This window comes from Tachypleus tridentatus, chromosome 1 (assembly GCF_004210375.1).
Source record: "Tachypleus tridentatus isolate NWPU-2018 chromosome 1, ASM421037v1, whole genome shotgun sequence".
Lineage (NCBI taxonomy): Eukaryota > Metazoa > Arthropoda > Merostomata > Xiphosura > Limulidae > Tachypleus > Tachypleus tridentatus.
Genome location: NC_134825.1, coordinates 102,192,053 through 102,212,390, shown reverse-complemented (window position 1 = coordinate 102,212,390; position 20,338 = coordinate 102,192,053). Strand labels below are relative to the sequence as shown.

The 20,338-nt window shown below is 32.1% G+C and overlaps 1 protein-coding gene across 4 annotated transcripts in view; it reads right to left on the bottom strand.

Moving 5' to 3' along the window:
* LOC143257180 (erythroid differentiation-related factor 1) overlaps positions 1–20,338 on the bottom strand; it is a 70,718-nt gene that overhangs the window by 42,848 nt on the left and 7,532 nt on the right. For all 4 annotated transcript variants that reach the window (XM_076515553.1, XM_076515569.1, XM_076515546.1 and 1 more), the window contains exons 2-4: positions 12,170–12,391; positions 5,078–5,283; positions 1,140–1,203 (exon numbers count right to left, since the gene is read on the bottom strand). In XM_076515553.1, the coding sequence (XP_076371668.1) occupies positions 1,140–1,203; positions 5,078–5,283; positions 12,170–12,349 (450 nt within the window). In that variant the 5' untranslated portion in view covers positions 12,350–12,391. The remainder of the gene's footprint in view (positions 1–1,139; positions 1,204–5,077; positions 5,284–12,169; positions 12,392–20,338) is intronic.

The window sequence follows — 20,338 nt, the reverse complement described above, 5'->3', positions numbered from 1 at the left end:
GTTCTTAAAGTTTCTTAGGTTTATCACAAGAGTGTGATTTCAAATATCATACAATATACTTGCATGCTGTGAAACATTCTTACAGTTTCTTAGGTTAACCATCAATCTGTAATTTAAAAACATACCAGCATGCTATGAAGTTTTTTTTTCAGGTTCTTAAGTACACCATCCAGTTTTTAAAAATATACAATACATATGGCAGCACATTGTGAAAGGTTTGGAGTTTATTATAATTACAACCTGCTTGAGATTTAAAAGATACCAGCACACTGGAAAGGTTTTTTATAGAGTTTCTTAGGTTCACCAAAATTTTGTAATGTAAAATACACTAGCATACTGTAAAAGATTCTTACAGTTTAAGTTCACCACAAATCTTCCTCTTGATGGCACGCATACAAGTGTACACTTGATGGAATACGGAGGAAAAACGTGATGAACGTTAGTTTACACTTCCAGATGTACCATCAAATTTTAATTCTACATGTACCGTGAAATTTATAACTGTTCTTATCAAGTTTATAATTCTACACACAAGTTCATAATTTTAGATTTAAGTGTTCAAATTCTTTGAAATCTGATATATGCTGAAAACCTCAACTAATCCTTAAAATAACTACATAATTATTTTTAATTTTACAAAACAAACTTCAAGAAAGAAAAAATTAAGCATTACCTACTTCTAAGCTCAGAACCCATCTCAAAAACTCATAAACTTCCAAAATAATTTAAAGCATATTCATACCACTTTAACATAGAAATATCTTAATATTTTTTTCTAACCTTAAACTTGTATGCATAAATGGCACAGCTTTCTAGTTTTTTTGTGAACATTTAAGTTTAAATAAGATTTTTGTGAGCAAGAAACGCGATGGGAACTAATAATGTTAGTAAATGATCATAAAAAGGGCATTTTACCAATATTTTTCAGAACATCCTGCAATTATCTATTTTTAGTGCAATATTTGACTGTAGCTTCATTTTAATGCACCTTAATTTATAGAAGCTTTAAAAATAGTATTTTACCTCTTACAGTATTCTAACAAATGTTATAAAAGTCACAGTTCAGCTCCTACACAATTTTGGCAATTACAGTTACATAAAACAATTAGTACATATAGAGAAAACCAAAAACCAAATACCTCAGCATCTGAAATCACATCAACCTCTGATACACAGTCTGTAAAGTTGTTAGCCATTTGAAAACTGTAAAATAAAACATTTTATGTAGAGTCTCAGAAACTAATAAAATCAGAAAGGTATTTTCAGCTTGAGATAAAATAGTCATTTATATTATCTTCTCTAACCCTTCCCTCTGAACATCCTAATTTTATTAATATTGAAAAAGTGTATTGGTATGTAAAAATTTTCATCATGATTTTAGTTTATTTTACAAACAAATAGAAATTTAATACATTTACAGAGTACAGGTTTGAAAATAAAATTTGTTGATTCCATTATTTGGAAACATATCCTCATGAATTAGTATTATAATAGGTTATTTTTTTTCATGTTTCACAGTGTAAAATCCTTAGTAACAGCAAATTTATCAGCAACTCTGAGAAGATTACATTTGTAATAGTTATGAGAACCAAGCAGAGCTGACAAAAATCTCAACCCATTACTATTATCAAAAATAACCATGACAGTTGACAAACATTAAATGTAAATCCATCATCTTTTTTCCTCATCACCCTTGGTGTAGAGATAAATAACAAAAATAGAAAAAAAAATCTGTCAGAGACTAGAATTTTTTTTTTTATTAGAACAATAACCTGTTTTTCCAAGCATGTAAAAACAGGCAAGGACAATTTTTTTCTACTACAGTTGTACTGGAACTCTGGAAAGGGTGGCTTACAGAAGTTTAATTTGACCGAAATGTTCCTTATAATCTCTTACAGCCCCCTGCACACAACAACCAATGCTCATTATTAAAAGATTCAATTCTTAGGTACTACATTTATGTGTTCATAAGACAGAGTCCTCTCAATATTTTTTTTGTGATCATCTCAGTCCATCACCTGGAACAATCTGGCACCACCATTGCAATTGTCATTTAGCCTGTAACCACAAGAGTAGTAACACAACTTTTGATAATGTACACATCTTCTTGAAATTTCATATACAAAATATCAGGTTTTTAATTAAGCATTTTTTGATTAAAGATTAGATCATGAGTTTTACTTTTAGAATGTTAATCATCCAACCCAAAATGCAATGTAATTTAAAAATTAAAAACTTTTTTGACTCTGACAGTTGTCAAGTTTTATCTGCAAAATTTCTATAACCTCCTACATAACTACCAAACATTTTTACAAAAAAACTGCATTTTGTGTTATTTTCTCTACCTTAACTCAACAGAGAGTTGGTTGATTTAACTAACCTTGTAACTACCATAAAAAAATTAGGAAATAAATCTAACATTTAGAATTTCTGAAAACTGTTAACAGGAATACATAAATGCCTATTCTGCAAGTATTTACATTTATTAATTTTTTGTTTCTGTATGACTAATGATATCACCATACCAGTTGCAAGTCATGTAGCACATGTGAAGCTCACATTACTGTATCAAATAACACAAAACTGGTATTTACAAAGTAGAAATGTCTCACTCTTCTTAGTCCTAAAACCAGTATTTTATAACATTTCAGTTACTATACATTACACATGAAAATACAGTACTGTACAAAAGTGTTAGGACAAAGTCAACAATTAGATTTCAGGCTATTTTCAAACAACAATGGAAAGTAAATCACAGGTTAAACATTAACATTTTTTATTAATCTTCACATTTAATACAAAAGAATCTCAGTGGAAGTGCTTCAGTTCAGGAAACAGTTAACATTTTGTGTGTACCCCTTTTGCTGTAATAACTGCAGACAGTCCTTTCAAGCATTGTTGCAACATACTTAATCAAACTGTCCTTTAGAATTTTTACCCCAAATGTTTCTAATACACATGTGTAAACTTTATTTGAAAGTAACTTTTGATTTGTCAAGTTCTGATTTATCAGATCCCAGACCTGCTTAACTGGATTGATACTGGTGTTCTGTGAGGGCTAGTGTATCATTTGAATGACTCCAGCAGCTTCTTTCTTAGCTAAGTAATTTCTGCATAAGTTGGATGAGTGTTTAGGGTCATTATCTTCTTGGTAGTAGAACTCTTTACCAATAGTACGCAAACCACTTTGTATGCCAAAATGGATTAATATGTGATGGTACTTGCACTAGTCTATTATTCCATCTATTTTGCAAATATCTCTTGTTACCTCAGCAGAAAAACATCTCCAAACCACCACACTTCCTCCAGAACGTTTCATGGTAGGTGTTATGCATTTAGGTAAGTATAATGCAACTTTCTTTCACTGTAAATATAACCTATGCTTTGAACCAAATACTTCAAGCTTGGACTCATCCATCCATACCACCAGTCCAGTTTTTGCACTTTTTTAGCAACTCTAATTCTCTTGACAATATTTAGAGATTGAAGTAAAGGCTTTTAATAGCTACACAACCAAATATTCCATTCTTGTCAACTCTTCTTGATACTGTAGATCTGGACACACTTCTGTTATTTGGTACACAGTCATTTATCTCATGTTTGAGATCAGTGGCAGTCTTCCTTTTGTTCTAAAGGCTGCATAAATGAAGATACTTAACATCAATAACACTGAATTTAGGTGTTCTATCTCTTCCTCTATTTTTCAAATTTAGTTGTCTCGGTCTCAGGGTAGGGAGCACTTGACAGTATTTGGGAGGCATTTTAAGTCTGCAGCAGTTTGTCAGAGTCCAACCAGCATAACATAATGCTTTCATGAAAACTCTCTGTTCTACTGACAATTGTCTATGCTTTTTGGTAATAACAACACAACTAACGTATAGTGTTAAACATTGTTTTTTTTTTATCAAGACATTATTCATGGAATGCTAATAGATTGATTTCTTATAGTATATACTGGCACAATATACTATCTCCTTGCTAACTTCTTTCTACACAGTTGGTATCATGACAGTTATTTCAGATCCTAAATACAACCAGTATGTTCATTCAAGCTTTATGGTATGTCCTTAGTAGATGTACGTGGTTATTATAGATAATAAATATTCTAACCCTGGCTCACTTAATTCTCAACACAAATTAGTGAAGCATTACCAATGTTGAAATTTACATTCTATAATGGCATGGAAGAATTAGCCCCATAGAATGGAAAGATTAATAAAATATTCTCTTGCCCTAACACTTTTACACAATACTGTACATTATTACTATATGCAAATGGTCTGAAATTTCAGTTACTTTTCTTAAGTAGTAGAATAGTAAATAAAAAAAAAAAAAAATATATATATATATATATAGAAAACAATGATATCTATTGCTACTGACAATGTTAAGTTTCTTTGTATTCATGTTTCATATTTTATAAGACTTATCAAATTTTGCATGTGAAAGATGTTACAAAATAAGTTTCTTTCAAGTTTGATAAATGACTTTGAAATAACAAAATATTATAAATACCAATATCAAAAATAACAGTGTAAGTTATCAGGCCTCCTATCTGAGCAGTATGTGATTCTAAATAATCTTAAGTGATGGATTTACCTGCTTAAATACTTTAGAAAAACTAATAATATTACACAGTTCAAAATAAGTGCTTCTACTTTGTCATAAATGTTCAATTGAGAAAAGTAGGCATAGGTAAACATGCATCTAGATGATGAAGAATCACCAAGATGGATGGATTCACTAAATAAATAGTGAAATCTCAGCAAATGTAAAAGGCAAGAGGTTCTTTTTAATACTCTATCTTGTCAGTATTGGTAATTTGATTTTCTATTTAATATTTATTTCCATATTCATAAATTAAATATATAGTACTAATACTTGAATTACACACCACAATTATTGACATACACTCATAAAATATAAACTGAATAAAATTTTGAATGTAAGTCTACAATTGTAATGATGTGCCCTTGGTGCTTCTTCTCCATTAAAAATATATTAAAAAGATAGCAGAAAGTATCTTTGGAAACATCATTAATTGCCATGTAAACTTGGTATTGCCTCTTAAACTTACCTTGAAAAGATAGTGGAATGTGTTGTTTTTGGAAATGTCCATTGGTTACCATGCAACTTTGTGCTGGCTCTAAGCCAGTTAGCTGGAGGTTGATTCAAGTTGGTGTTGCTACTCAACTGGAGGAAACCATACGGTGCTTCAACTGATGTGTACTTCACCACTGCCAGAGATTTAACATCCGTACTCACTGGATAGGTAGATTTTAACTGAAAATATTCAAATTATGCCTTGACTAATCCATATAATATATAATGAGTGAAATGTAGCAATAAAAAGAAATAAATGTACTAAAATTTTATATGAAAAAAAGAAATATTAATATTGTAAGTTACCCTACATTTTGACAATATGTATCACAACAGATATGAAATTTTTGTGGATAACTTCATTGCAGTTAAAAAAACGAATTTAATGTTATAAAATACAGAATTTTTGGTATTGCTTGGATAATGAAGTGAAACAGAAAACCAGTCACTGGCAAAATATGAAGAATGATAGAGTATGTTATATTTAGATGAGTGCATTAATACATAATGCTCATCACTGAAGACAGTTTAGGAAATAAAATTAACAAATCTAACAGCAGCAAAAAAACATGAGGGTGGAGCTGTAAGTAGAATTTGATTCAGTTGAGAACTGATTTACCACCAGTTTCAAGGTTTCCAGTTCATTACAAGGTACGAGACATACTCAACAGAAATGAGTTCAAAACAGTAGGCCCTAGAACAGGTACCCCTGACAGCTGATGTACGAAACAACTGAAGAATTGTCAAGTTAGGTCATCAGAAAAGGTAAGAAATGGAATGCAAATGCTGTGGGGCATACACGCATGAAGTTATATCAATTATACCCCAGTCCAACAGAAAATCTGTGGAAAAAAAAACAGATCCTGTTGGAGAAGGTGGCAAAGAAACACCAATTGTGATATTGGCACAGTTGAGTGATCAAGACAAGTCCCCTAGAAATACACAATCAAGGACAATGTATCCAAAAAAATGTTCCACTGGTCTCACAATGTGTTGGACAAGGCACATGCTTGTGGAGCCCAAAAGAATGATTCTGGAGAAGCTGGAGTCCCCAAAAATTAAATAACTTTGCACACAAAATGTAAGATGCACAAACCCTGGTAACAGAGGGAAATAAAAGGTTAATTGGAAACTAGAAATGGAAGAGAAGACATGAAATGAGCAGGCCTAGGGACTGGAACACAAGGGGTGGTTAAGAAAAATGAGCTGGGTTGCCTTGTTCCAAGTCTTAAAAAGATAGGAACATCCCCAAAACCCTACAGCCAAAGAAAAGGAGGCTGTTGAAGATTGCAGAAATAAAAATGGGCAAGTAAACATTATTGATACTTGTTGGTTGGGATCCTCTTCTAATTAGAGGAGGAACCAAGACAAAAAGGGATAGAACTGTTAAGGTTGAAGTGGCAAACATGCAAGAATGAACTCCTCCATAAAACCCATCCAGAGTATGATAGCATGCTTCAGAACTGAAGTGAAATCAGTAGAAGTAACAGGGGATAGTGGTGAAAGAAAAAGATGAAGAGAGGAAAACTGAGCATTAAAAGTGAAATACAAGCTAAGAAATCCACTCCCCAAGAAGGTGAAAAGAGAAAATCTGAGAATAGGAAAGGAAAAAAATGGATGAAAGAGTGATGTACGTGAGAAGGATGGCATATGTGAATATAGATATACAGTTGTTCAAGAAATGAGTCTGCATAAACCCTAAAACTAGGCAAAGGAGGGAAAACAAAGTAATCATGAGAATAGGTTTTGTGAGATAAAGAATGGATGGAATTGAAGGAGAAAGAAATTAAAGAATATATCTGTGAAATTAAGAATGAGGTTAAAATGTAGAGGATTTTCTTCCACAGATAAAACAGTATCTAGAGTAAACCCTGGTGGGTAAAACAGCCAGTTAGAATCATCATTCTAGTCTTGTTAAAACTGAGGGGGAAGCCCAGTGTGAATGAGGTAGCCCACCACCCATTGAACAATAACTGTGATGTCCTCCACAGACAACAGGACCCCAGTAGCCACATATCCCATGTTTATAACACACAGAATGAAGTAGAAGTTACCATCACTTAAAAATTCATAATGAGTAAGTAGGTCAGTCTTTTCTACCTCAGTAATGAAAAGATGAAAGTTGAGCCTAAACAAAATTAAAATTCTGTTTACAATAGAAAATATTATATAATTGAATAATAATGGAAAAAAAAAGTGTATGCCAAGGAAAATAATAAAGTTATTTCAAGTACAATGTTTAAAGGGAGTCACTCTCACAGTTCACATTAAAAATGTGATTTGTATGTGGGAGTTAGCTCAAGACTAGTGGCATCCAAGTCTCATAGGAAAACACATGAGAGATCAAACTAATCTTTGTATGCAGGCAAAGTATGATCATGGAATAGAAGCTATCAGGATACGGTATGTTACTTAACCATCATAATCATTCGTTTTCCACATTTAAAATTATAATTATCTATTTAATATATATTGTACATCCTGAATACAAAGTTTAATAATTTAGGAAAGCACAAGATGCACCTGTGGCACTTGAAAAGGTACCACATCCTCCAACAGCACCTTGAAAAGTCAAACTGTACTTCAGAATCCTAAGCAATTTTCAGAATTACACATAGGAGTGTGTGTTGCCTTTCACACACAGGAAATCAATCTTGTATAGTAATGACTATTTTACGTGCAAGTTAACCCTTTCCAGATGATTCACAGGTCAAAGGTCATGTAATCACATCGACTGTATTCAAAATTGTGTTGAACTATTATTTTATGTGCTTATTAAGTTTGCTACTTAACTGGATATTATAATTCAAATTTTCATATTATACATTTAATTTCTCAATTTAATACTAAATAGTAAAGAAATACACCTAAACTTCTAATCTTTGTGTTACGTGGTATGCTAAATATAGCACTGGTTAAAATAAGATGTTTATTATGTCAAAATAAAGTCTGTACTTTTGTATAAATTAAGAACTCAAATTACTGATTTATATATATATATATATGAATAACAAAATTGTAAACAATTGATACCATGGAATTTCTTTATAACTTATATAAGATCAAAAATTTTGTTTCACATCCTCCATGTGCAAAATTTCTTTAGGCATAGCACACTAGAACAAGCAGCAATGAGTTCAAAAGTTCAGAAATGTACAATGACTGTCCTCATCATTTTCCCCAATAAAATGACCAGTGTAATGAAGTCTCCATTTTGAGAGGGATGATGTTGGTTTTGTGTATATAATGAATTTTCTATGAGTAGTACTTTGAACTAAGTAGACATTACTCATTCCACTTTGAGCACCATGAATACTCTGTTTAAATCATTTATAAAAGGAAAACTTAGCAATTATTTGAAAACATTATTAGGATACAATTAAAGATACTGCTCCAGCATGTTGTGAAGAGTAAGTTCTCATAATTATTTGAGTCATTTTGGGTAGGATACAAAACCTATTGCTCATTTCCACAGCTATAAAACAGACAAAAATGTTTGCAGTCTCCATAGTCTGGATTTACAAACATGGCCAACATCATGTATCTGGTCACATACAATGGAGCAATCATTTTTGATTTTACCTTATATTAACTACTTAACAGAAATGTTTAAGTTCTTTATTTTTCATTACAAAAATTATTCATGTAGTTAATTTATAGATTTAGAACTAAGCTATATCTACTAAGTGGGTAATCAAAATATAGCTAACTAAAACTAAACTAACGTGGCAGGGGTTCAGTTTAGAGAGAGAGAAATCAGAAGAGTTCTCTCTCCAACTGGGGTGTTCAGGAACTTTGTAGTTCCTCTTCGTCCCCTTTCGTGGATTGTTATTAAGATTAAGTGGTGGTTTTTTTTTTTATTATTATTTTAATAAATTAATTATCATTATTATTCTTGACTTTTTGGGTGGAGAATATCTCACTAAATGTTCTTTTGGGTGGAGGCAAAGGCAGCAGTGGAAAGAAAGCCCGGGACCTGTCCCGAAAGGAAAAAGTTGGGCAGATGTGAACATAAATGTAATTCATTCAAATTCAGATCAAATCAAATGGCCCGATTCTGGGTCTGGCAAAAAGGTTGCCTAGGCTGGGATCTAGAAATCCAATGCCTGAAGATTTTGATGTGGGGGGAAACGGAGTGCCCCGAGAAAACCCACTTTCACACCACAGGCCAAAGTTTTGCCTTCGTGTGCCCTGTACCTGAAAAAAAGGAATTCATGTTAATAACATAGATTTTATTTATTTAGATTCTTTGTTGAGTGGATTGTGATTCTTGAAATATGTTGTAAGGTGATATGTATTTTGTTGGTGCACTTGATAATTTGTGTAGTGATGCCGTTAGTTTGTTTCTATTTTCTGCTTTTAGATAATATTTGAGAGAAAGTTCTGTTATTCTATCTCTTATAGTTGGTAAATTACTAATTTGGTGTAGATAATTTGTTGGCGTAAAAGATGGTAAACTGAATGCGGATTTTAATATTTTGTTTTGTTGCACTTGGATTTTTTGGAGTGTGTTATTTGACATATTGTATGTTACTTGACATCCATTACTCTATTAGTGGACGGATGTAAGCCTTGTATATTTGTATAATGGTGTTCGTGCGCATTTCGATTGTTTACCAGTTATAGTCTTTAGATATGAAATCCTTTTCTGATTGATGAGTGTATATTGTTTATGTGTTTTTCCATGTTAGTTTTGTGTCGAAAGTGACGCCAAGGAATGTGATGTTTTGCTCATGTTAATGGTTGTGTTTCCAAGTGATAGTTTTATTTTTTCTAGATTTTTTCTTTGCTTCTTTAGTTTTCTATAGAAGGTGATTGCTTGTGTTTTTGTCGGATTTAACACCACCCTCCACTTGTTGCTCCATGTTGAGACGTTGTTTAGTGATTCTTGTACGCGAGACGTGGCCATTACTGGGTTTCTGGAGGTGCTCCAGATTGCGATGTCGTCTGCATATTGTGAATTGTGTGTTTATGTTAGATTTGGAAAAGGTATGTCACTGACGAAAAAATATAGCTTTTACCACAGTGTGGTATTTCTTACATGAACATCAAACTAAAAAAAAAAAAAATACAACTTTTTCACACAGTGCAGACCCCAACATAGTTGGTTAAATATTTCATATACTTTTAATTTTAATTACTTCTAATTTAATTTTATGTTTATTATTTTATTATAATAACTAATCTACATTGGTAGCTCAGTATATAGGTTTAGGACTATCCTAGACCTTCTGGGTTGGCTAAACCTTAAGATATTTGTGGGTTTATAGCCTTAAATATAATGATACTTAACTATAAAAAAAATCTAATAAGTAATATAATGTGAATGTTAAATTTAATTATACTCAATACTAAACATATATATATACACACACACTTAATTCTGATTTATGAAGGTAGTTTGTTTTTTTTGTTTTTTCAGAAATTAATATTAATGAAATTATTTGAGATGGCCAGTATAATATTTGAATGTACAATTTCTTATATTTAGCTGAATTCAAATATTTCAAATATGAGTGCTCAAAAATTTAATGGAATTTTTGTGAAAAATTACTTATCACAAATTCAATTTTTTAAATTTTATATATGTTTCTTTTGAAATGTAATGAAAGAGCATTTTGCAAATAAAAATGCATAGTTTTATTGATATATGTTGGCTGGTGAAAACTTGTATTTCTTGTAACTGAAGTTTTCAGTTGGTCATGGAATGCATGACCATGAATGCATCCCAAGATCTGAAAATGTGAGTTATAATCTTGACTGGAAAGTTGAATAGTTTTTTTGTCTCAAACTCTCTTGGGAATGAAAGAGTATAAATACATATATCTTGAATAAACTTTTTACACATCATTAACAAGAACCAACAGAACATTCAGTTAGCCATTTGTAAAGAAGCATTAGGAAGGTAGATTCACATTAGTAAAACAACAATTTTAATTTGTATAAAATATCAACACATTAATATATGTGGCAAGATGGCACCCACCATAGCAATTTTAAACCCATTACAATGATTTAAAAGTAAATAACAATGTTAAATATTGATTTCAGTTACTTCACAAAATATTAGATTAATGTTTAATATACTGGATCATGTAATTATACCTTTATAATAAAAGAAAATGGGCCAAAACTGTGTTATAAGCTATGTTTTTTTTATTTTTAAAACTTAGATGTTTTATTCATTCTAACAAGTTTTTACTTTGTATTATTAGTAGCAGTATCCATCAAGGAAGATCACTATTGTACTTTTTAGATGTATTTTGAAACACAGGGATTAACTGTTAATTGTTATTAATTATGTAAAATTATAGTTATGTTCCAAGTGATATTTGAACATTTTTACAAATGTAAAGAACTTTTAAATAAAAAATTAGGAAGTAGAAATGGGAGCAAAAAGAATAAAGAAACCAGGTAGGCACAGGTAGGATAATATTACAACACCTGATGGTTTTGATAATGTACAATCTCAAAGTGAATGTGGACATCATTCTGCCCATTCCTACTTCATGTGCTTTTTGTATCTTAGCAACTGTTTGAACTAAATGAAAGGTGTATACAGCTAAATTTCTCTGTTGTAAAGTTTTTTTTGGCAACAAAGTACAGTAAGTAAAATAATCAAATTACATAACCATAACAAAATTAATGACATCATAAGTGAGTTGCTTAATATTGAAAGTCAGAGAGGAAGCTTCAATACTCATACTTTGCTTATGGGAGACATTATAACTATCTGACTGGTAAGGGGAAGGACAAAAGAATAGTAATTCAATCATATATATATTTAGATTTGCTTAAGGTAAAGTCAGTATAGATCTATGCCTTTCCATCAACATTAGTCAGACAGAAGATTTGTTTGCATGGTGTTTGCAGTGTTTAGAATTTTAATTTGTATTGCACATACCACACATCCGGGGCCATTCTTGTACTTATATTTTTGCAATTTTAAAATTACAACTTAACACAGTAACATTACTTAAATGATGCAATAAAAATATAATTGATATTTTAATTCATTTTGGTAGAGAAAGCTTTTATTATTAATATATTAATTTTTGTTTTTTACCTGTTCAACATCCTTATGTTCCTCTTGGTTCGATTGATCAACTTGATCTACAAGGTACTTCATCCCATCGTCGTGATACATATAAGAACTCTTTTCGTTGTTCTCTGTTCTTTTTTCATCACCAACACACAATTTCTCTGCAACATCAGCTTCATTACTGACTTCTTGACCACAATTCATGCTGTTGTATTTTGTTGTTACTCACCAAAGTAAGTGTGCTGTCTGGGTGATAATGTAAAAATATACTCTTAACAGCAATATTCATAAGAATATAGAATATATACTGTCTTCTAAAGGCAAAAAAAATCTGCATACAGATATTTCCCAAATCTTTTATATCAACTACTATAAAACTACATAGTGAAACTGACTAGCTGTACATTAAAATCCAAGAGTTTACTTTCAAATCAATGTTCATATTCCAGCTACTAAACTATTCAATTGCTCACTAAAGCTGTCATATTTCTTATATCCATGTAAAGCAAAATTTTGTTTATATAAGAAACAAAGAAATAAAGTAATGTTAACTTTTCAAGGTGGAATGATCTACTTTTTCACAACCAATTATTTGGCAGAAACTTCTGTAGTCCTTTTAATCTTTTTCATTAAAATATACCACAATACATGACTGTGAGATATGTAGACATATTGTTTATCTACTTTAGTGACAAAGGAATTTATAATTTTTAATTTACTTTTCACCAAGGTCCAGAAAATCATTGAGATTGCCTTGGTTTAGTTGTTTTCTTCTCTGTAACAGATAAAATCTATTCTGCCTAAGAAGATATTGCAATGACATGAAGCATCTGGGTTGAAAGGACAAACTAATATCTTTTGTTGGTTGAATTCACACTGTCCAAATATAACAGCCAACCATTGCTATGATTGAAAATGGGTATAAGGTGATGCTGTCAACTGGACAAACAATACGATTTAATTTTACAAACATTAATCCTAGGGGAAGAAAGCTGTAGAGTTAAAAATATTCCAACAGAACTTACTCCGATTCTGTATGCAAAATTATACACACCGTATTTTCTGTGTTTGTCACAATAAAGAGGCTTAATTTAAATAAATTTGTCTAGTTTCATTGCTTCACACTTTCTAGCTATCAAGCACAGAATATTTCCCTTACTTTTTGGTCAAATCAACCGTATTATCCATCTGATACTTGTCAGGATATTAGTTTTACCTGAGAATACCATGACTGCATGGATATTTAAGTAATTTTTGCATAGAAAAAAGGAAAAAACTGGGAAAAAAAGGATGTCAAGTTAAGATTAAGCTTCATTGTTAAGCAATAAAAGTATCATATTCAACTGCTTTTAAAGAAAAACATTCATGTTTTTGTTTCATAATAAAGAACCAAATTCAAATGAAAAAGGAAGTCAATTATTTTGTGCTAAAACTATTTAAAAATATGTAGTAATATAATATGCACATCCTTTATTGGAAATTTTAATTAACCAGTACTGTAAACAATAATCAATTCATTAAAATTGTATTCACTAAATTTTATATTTAAACCACTATTAAACAAACTGTGTGTGTGTGTGTGTGTGGACCATGCACCATAAGATCCTTTATGGGTGATATAGGGGGGATAAGTACTTGGATCTGTTTATTTAATGAACAAGCACCAAGAAAACACTTTGGCTGTAGTTTGTCAAAATTATATTTAATTCTTCGTCAATTAAATTAAAAAACTTCACTATTTATCATGTGATCTCTAATTACATGAAAACTGTGTATATACATATGATAATATACAAAATCAAATACAATAACAAAATTCTTTTACACCCAAACACTGCAACAGCTATGATACTATATAGTAGTTGTAAAACACAAGTCAAAAGTTAATCTATGTGGGCCAGTAATTAGTACAGTAATATGGATATATTTCCTACATATAGAATCTTCTAAAGTGGTTACAGATGAGAATCTATCCTGAAAGTCTAAACACCAGGGAAAAAATACAATCTACCTTATTCAAAACCCTTTACTCAGTTTACATATAAAATGAAATAAAATCAACTGCACAATGGGTCCCAACAGTCGAAACATCACCCTTTTCCTTTGCGTTTATAAAAGAGAATACTAAGTGTCTAGTGGATGATACAAGTCACTTCTCCAAAGCAAAGCTTCTCATCTTGTATCAGTAAAACTTTGCATTACAAAATACATATTCTAATCCTGGCAAAATATACTAATGTATATTATATTATTACCAAGTAATGTACATGTCAGATATAAAAGGCTGTTTAGTGTAGGCATTATCATTAACTTTTTATTTATAATTCATTGATGTCAAGGCCATGGAGATTTCTAGAAAACCTAGATGATAGACATATAAATAGTTGTGACTAAGCAGAAAAAGAATAAAAGTCATGTAAAAGAAAATTTAGGTCAGCAAAGTTAGAAATCATAAAGTTAACAGTTATGAGAGTAATTGGTCAATGTGGTAAATTAAAATGAGATTAACTGTTTGAAAGAGATAAGGAGAATAATTTGTCTTGTCAAATGGAGATCTAAATTAATTGAGCCACCTATGTGAATTTTGACAAAAGGCAGGCAGATACTGAAAGTATAAAGAATAAATCATTACTGGAAGTATGAAAAGCAAATGGTTACTGGAAGTTCATGATACAACTGCAGTAAATAACATAAGTGAATTATGGACCAATACCATTGTGTAAAAGGAAAAAAAAGAAAAAGAATAGGTGAATTACACATGGATACTATTTTGTTAAAAATATAGAAAGATAGTTCGGCTTGTCAACTGCATTCTTAACGTTTTGACACAGTGTTTAAGATACAACTATTACCTCCATAGTATAAAGAACTTTTCAAATATATACATTATTTTAAAAACAACTGGAGTGTGTACTGTTCATTTATTGTCAAATTTACAAGTCAGTTAATTAGTCCCACATTTGCATACTAGGTTTATGATAGGTTAGCCTATCACCAATAAACAAATAGCCAATTTCACAAAATTTTCAATTATGGTAGATATTTAATGACTTGAGAGAAAAAAGTACATTTTTTGTAAATTTTGATAATTTAAATAAAATGTTGGATTTTTACACATATGCATTTTGATTGATTAAGTTCTAGCTTATATTTCACCTAGAATACAATAACAATAGTAATTACACTTTCCTCAACTGTTGATAAAATGCTATGCAAAAGATTACCCAAGACACATCCTTGGTATCCCCTTGACCTATTATTCTCAATCAGTAAGTAAAAAAAAGACAATTCATCAACATTATCAATATTGTTAATGTTAAGCATCTCAATCACTTCTCCTCTAACCATTCTTTCTTTTAGAGAAAATTTTAGGAATCTTAACCTGTCCTTGTTTGACAACCTTTGTATACCAGGTAGCATTCCAGATAACATCATTTGAGACCTCTCAAACAGTTCAATGCCCTTCTTAAGATAAAGACACAAAAACTGAATAAAATATGCTAATTTAGGGATAATAGGGACTTTTACAATGAAAGTATAACCCCTATAGACTTAAAATCAATGTTTCTGTAAATATAATTTAAAATCCTTTTTGCCCTACTATTAGCAACAGCACATTGCTTCATTGGCTTAAATAACTGATCAATCAAAACACCAAGATCCTTTATTTCCAATAAGTGTTATGATCATTCCGATAAAATTTTATGCATTTCAGAATTAATGTAAATTTCAAGCAAATACTTCCCTCTTAAATTATAAAATCCTTTCCTTATTGAGTTTGAACTCACACTGTCAACAAAACATGACTCATCCATAAATTATCCACAGTTCTCCACTTTCCCATCTTCCACATAATTTAATTCACAAGTATTGGAGGATGTTACACAAGTTCTGCTTACCTGAGAATTAAGTATAATGTTAATGTTTGGATACAACAAGAAAAAGACAGAATACAAAATTTTATTCAAAAACAAAAAAAATTTAATATTCATTTAGTGTTCCATGGTTTAAGCAAATCAAATATGAAAACTAAGATGAAAAGTATTTTTATTCTATGATAAATATAACTTTTCACCCAGAATTACTCAGTAAAGACTTTAGATGTTCACAGACAAATCTTTAATAGAAATACTTCATTAAAAAAGTGTTTTCTCTTCTGTATGCAAACGACTTGTTTACAAAAACACTATTACCACAGAGTAAAGCCAACCCTGAAGTCAACATCAATTATGGAAATGAATTTCTATGCTTTGACATATGGTGGTCCCACTTTGTTTTGGAGTGCAACACACTGAACAGTGTTCACATCAGCACTGAATGTCTTGACTATAATAAGGCCAAAATAACTGCCACTGAACAATACAACAAGCAAGTTTAATGCCTTGGTGCTCCTCCTGTGTGATAAATATTGTCCTTAAAAGCACTAGAGACTACTAGTTGTAAGACAGGCTTAAAACCACAACTCTTTGACAAATAACAGTGCAATACACTTTATTACCCCACTTGATACAAATACTATAGGTGGCGTGCATCTGTGCTACTTTCCTCAAGGTCTCATTCATGGCAAGGGCCCACAAATTCATCTGTCATTCTTTACAGAGCTCCCAATCTTCTATTATATGGCTTGTCATTGTTATAACAAAAAAAAACAAAAAAAACTCTCACATGACAATTTGGATCATGACATTCAATAAATAGGCTGTTTGCATTTCTAAGCTGTAGGCTTGGGTAATAATTCATGGTTAAATCATACTCCTGTAACTGATTTTTTTTGTTTTTTTTTTTTAAGTGAAAGTCAACTTTATACTTGGTCACAGGTTGAGGCTAATTTTACACTCATTCTATTTTTGAATGATCCATGAATATTCCTCCTCTACCTGCACAGTGACTGAGCAATTCAACTTCTGCGTACATTAATGTATATTCTCCTGGTTTCAGTTTTAAGACTGCTTCTTTTATCTAATAGAATATCATGTTCAGGTTCTCAGCCACAAAACTGTAACCAAACACTGACATCATTCACATGGATCAGGCACTTCTCCCACTGCAAAACCTTCAGTTTAAGCTAAACTCCTCTTGAAAGTTACATCACACAATACATTACACAGGTTTAATGATATGGCATGAAATTCACTGACAGCAGTCTTATGTCTACCAACACTCACCATTCACATCTCATATATAAATTATTTGATCAATGTAGCCTTTTCAGTGCATCCAGACTATCTATTCATGGTAATAAAAAACACAACTAGTTACTGTATTCACCCACCCAGAAGTCTATGTAGAACCTAAAAATCCTTTCTTTCTTCTTGATAATCACAACTGGAAATGACCAAGCATTCTCTAAAGTTTGTATAATCCCATCCTTCAACACCTGCTATACTTGAACACTGGCTACTTCCCTAGTGCTTAAGGACGTTTAACCAGACATGTACCAACTGATTAAATTGATGCTATGTAACTCTTGTTTGACCCAGGTAATTATTTGGTCTCATAAATACATCAGCACATTCCACCAAATTGTCAGAGTCACAGAATTAAATCTAGATGATTGTGCAATCTTCAAATGTGTTGGTAACCATGTATTTGCCTTCAAATTAAGCACAATGAATACAACATAAGCAATAATTACTTTCACTTCGCTTACCATTTCAATGACTATTCCAGCTTGCAGCTGGATCACCAAGAGTCAATAAATATTGAACATCAGAATTTCATCATTTCCTTGACAGACGACTTGCCTTGAAACAACTTACTTCATGCATGGGCTGTGCAAATGTTATATAGCACTACTGCACTAGACTTAGTTTGTAGTAAATCATGGGACACCACTTGTATACATAAGGGTACTACAACTTCCTCTCCCACATATACTTGTGTTGTATACTGTCTTAAGCTTTCAAATGTCAATTTGCTGGTTGCACAGGAAAAACTGACAGTTAAGCTCTACAGTAAGTCCTTCTTAAAGATGTCAGTAACAGAAATGAGGTTGGTGGCAACAACCTTTTGTAAACAATGCCTCCTAGATGTACAGCATAACCACTACATTCCCATCTGGTTTACTTCCATTCTTAAGAATAAAATTTAAATTGAGTTCCCCAAGTTTGTTTGTTTTTTCCTGACCACTTAACATATCATAGGTTGTCCCAACGTTATGACTACTCCTGTATCAGCTGAACTGTACTTAAGATCCATCCAGCTCTGAGAGAATTTGACTTACCAAAACATTTTTAGTGTAAATTGTTCACTGCACTCTTACAAACTGGTGGTCAGTCCTGACTTTAGCTTTGTTTTTCTCCTTCCAAGTCAACACCTTGGTGGAAATATTGACAGAATAGTTTATGATATGTAAAACACTGGAGGACCAGGATAGCCCAGTTTGAATCATTAGAGTGGTTTGAAATTATTAACTCCTACAACATTGCAACATAATAGGCCTCTGTAAGAGTAAGACCTCTGTCATTCAAATGATGATGCATTGTTTCACAGGGTATCTCTTCCACAAAGACGTCCTTACAATCAAATGTAGTCATTGCAGGTAAACTTTACTGTTCAACCTGCACAGATTAACCACATTAGTAGAAAACAGAGTAATCCATTAACTGCTTTCAAGGCTCAGAGGAGGGGAACCATGTTAAACGACTGACGAACAACTTTGGACTTTAAGACAGTCATTACTGAACTTTCTAAACTTAGCACAAGATATTTCACAATTTAGCCATTTCAAGCAGTTATTTACCTGAAACACTTCGGTAGATGTGTCAAATCCTCTTTAGCTGGACCATTTAAATGTCAGTGGTATGATGTGCTTCACTTATTGAGAAATATGACTGTAGCCACATCCTCTTCATGACTTCCTGGCCATTGCCATTTGCTCTGCATTACCCCTATGGTTGTCTCCGCAATATACCTCCTAGCTTAGAAAGCCTCACCACTGCTATACAGCCTATTTACTTAACTATTCAGTACCACCAATCTCATTTCCTAATAAGGTTGCTCCTGTTGGAAGAATGGCACATCTATGCTCTCTCTCTCTCTCTCTCCCCGATGTTCCTTTGTGACCTAGACTACAGTTTCAATTGAATTACCATGTATGACACAAGTCTTGAAATCCTATACAGACTTCCCCATTCATTCTCCAGTTCACTAGACACCCCACCATCATAGCAATCTCCATCCATCTGTGCCTCCTTCACAATGAAATCAGTTCTCGTGCAAAAAGGGTGGACAGCCATTCTAGCTGCACCATACACTGCTGGTTTCTTTCTTGAGCTATGAACTGTAACAAAATAGAAACCATAGATCTAAACAACATTGGAAAAATTCCAACATCCAGGAGAGAACAATTCCTGCTCCTAACAACTCTGACAATAATCTCCTTTTAGTGGATGATTTTTCACCTTGGTAATAATTATTTTTTGTTGTTTTTTGAATTTCGCACAAAGCTACACAAGGGCTATCTATGTTAGCCGTCCCTAATTTAGCAGTGCAAGACCAGAGGGAAGACAGCTAGTCATCACCACCCCTCACCAACTCTTGGGCTACTCTTTTATCAACAAATAGTGGGATTGACTGTCACATTGTAACACCCCCATGGCTGAAAAAACAAGCATGTTTGGTGCAATGGTGATTTGAACATGAGACCCTCAGATTACGAATTGAACGCCTTAACCCACCTAGCCATGCCAGGCCCCTCCACAACTGAGAAGCCTTCTTAACACTCCTACGAAAAGACGTTTCTAGTCCTGATTTCTCCAAGCCCGTTCCCCTGGCTGTGGTTTCGCTAGATAGTAGATAGGGACAGTGGGAATCTCGTTAATCCATTCATTAATGGATTTAAATGGCAATTTCATTTAAATACAAAATTATTAGCCTAATATTAATAACCTTTCAAGTTGCTCTGGGGCCTATTAGGCCCCACTTTTCATAGGAGTGTTAAACTTATTGGAAATAAGTTCAAATAAAAGCCAGTTACACTTCAGTAGAAATAGCAGATATACTACAACTATGGCACAAAAATGTTCTTCCTCTACAGTAAATCATATATATATAGGTAAAATTGAGTTAATTTTAAAGAATTGGGATGGATCTACAGAATAACAGTAGATTAAATCACAGTATTTACTATAGAATAGTTGGTTGTTCAGTTAAGTTAGTGTTTTATGGCACAAAGCAGCTAGGATATCTGTA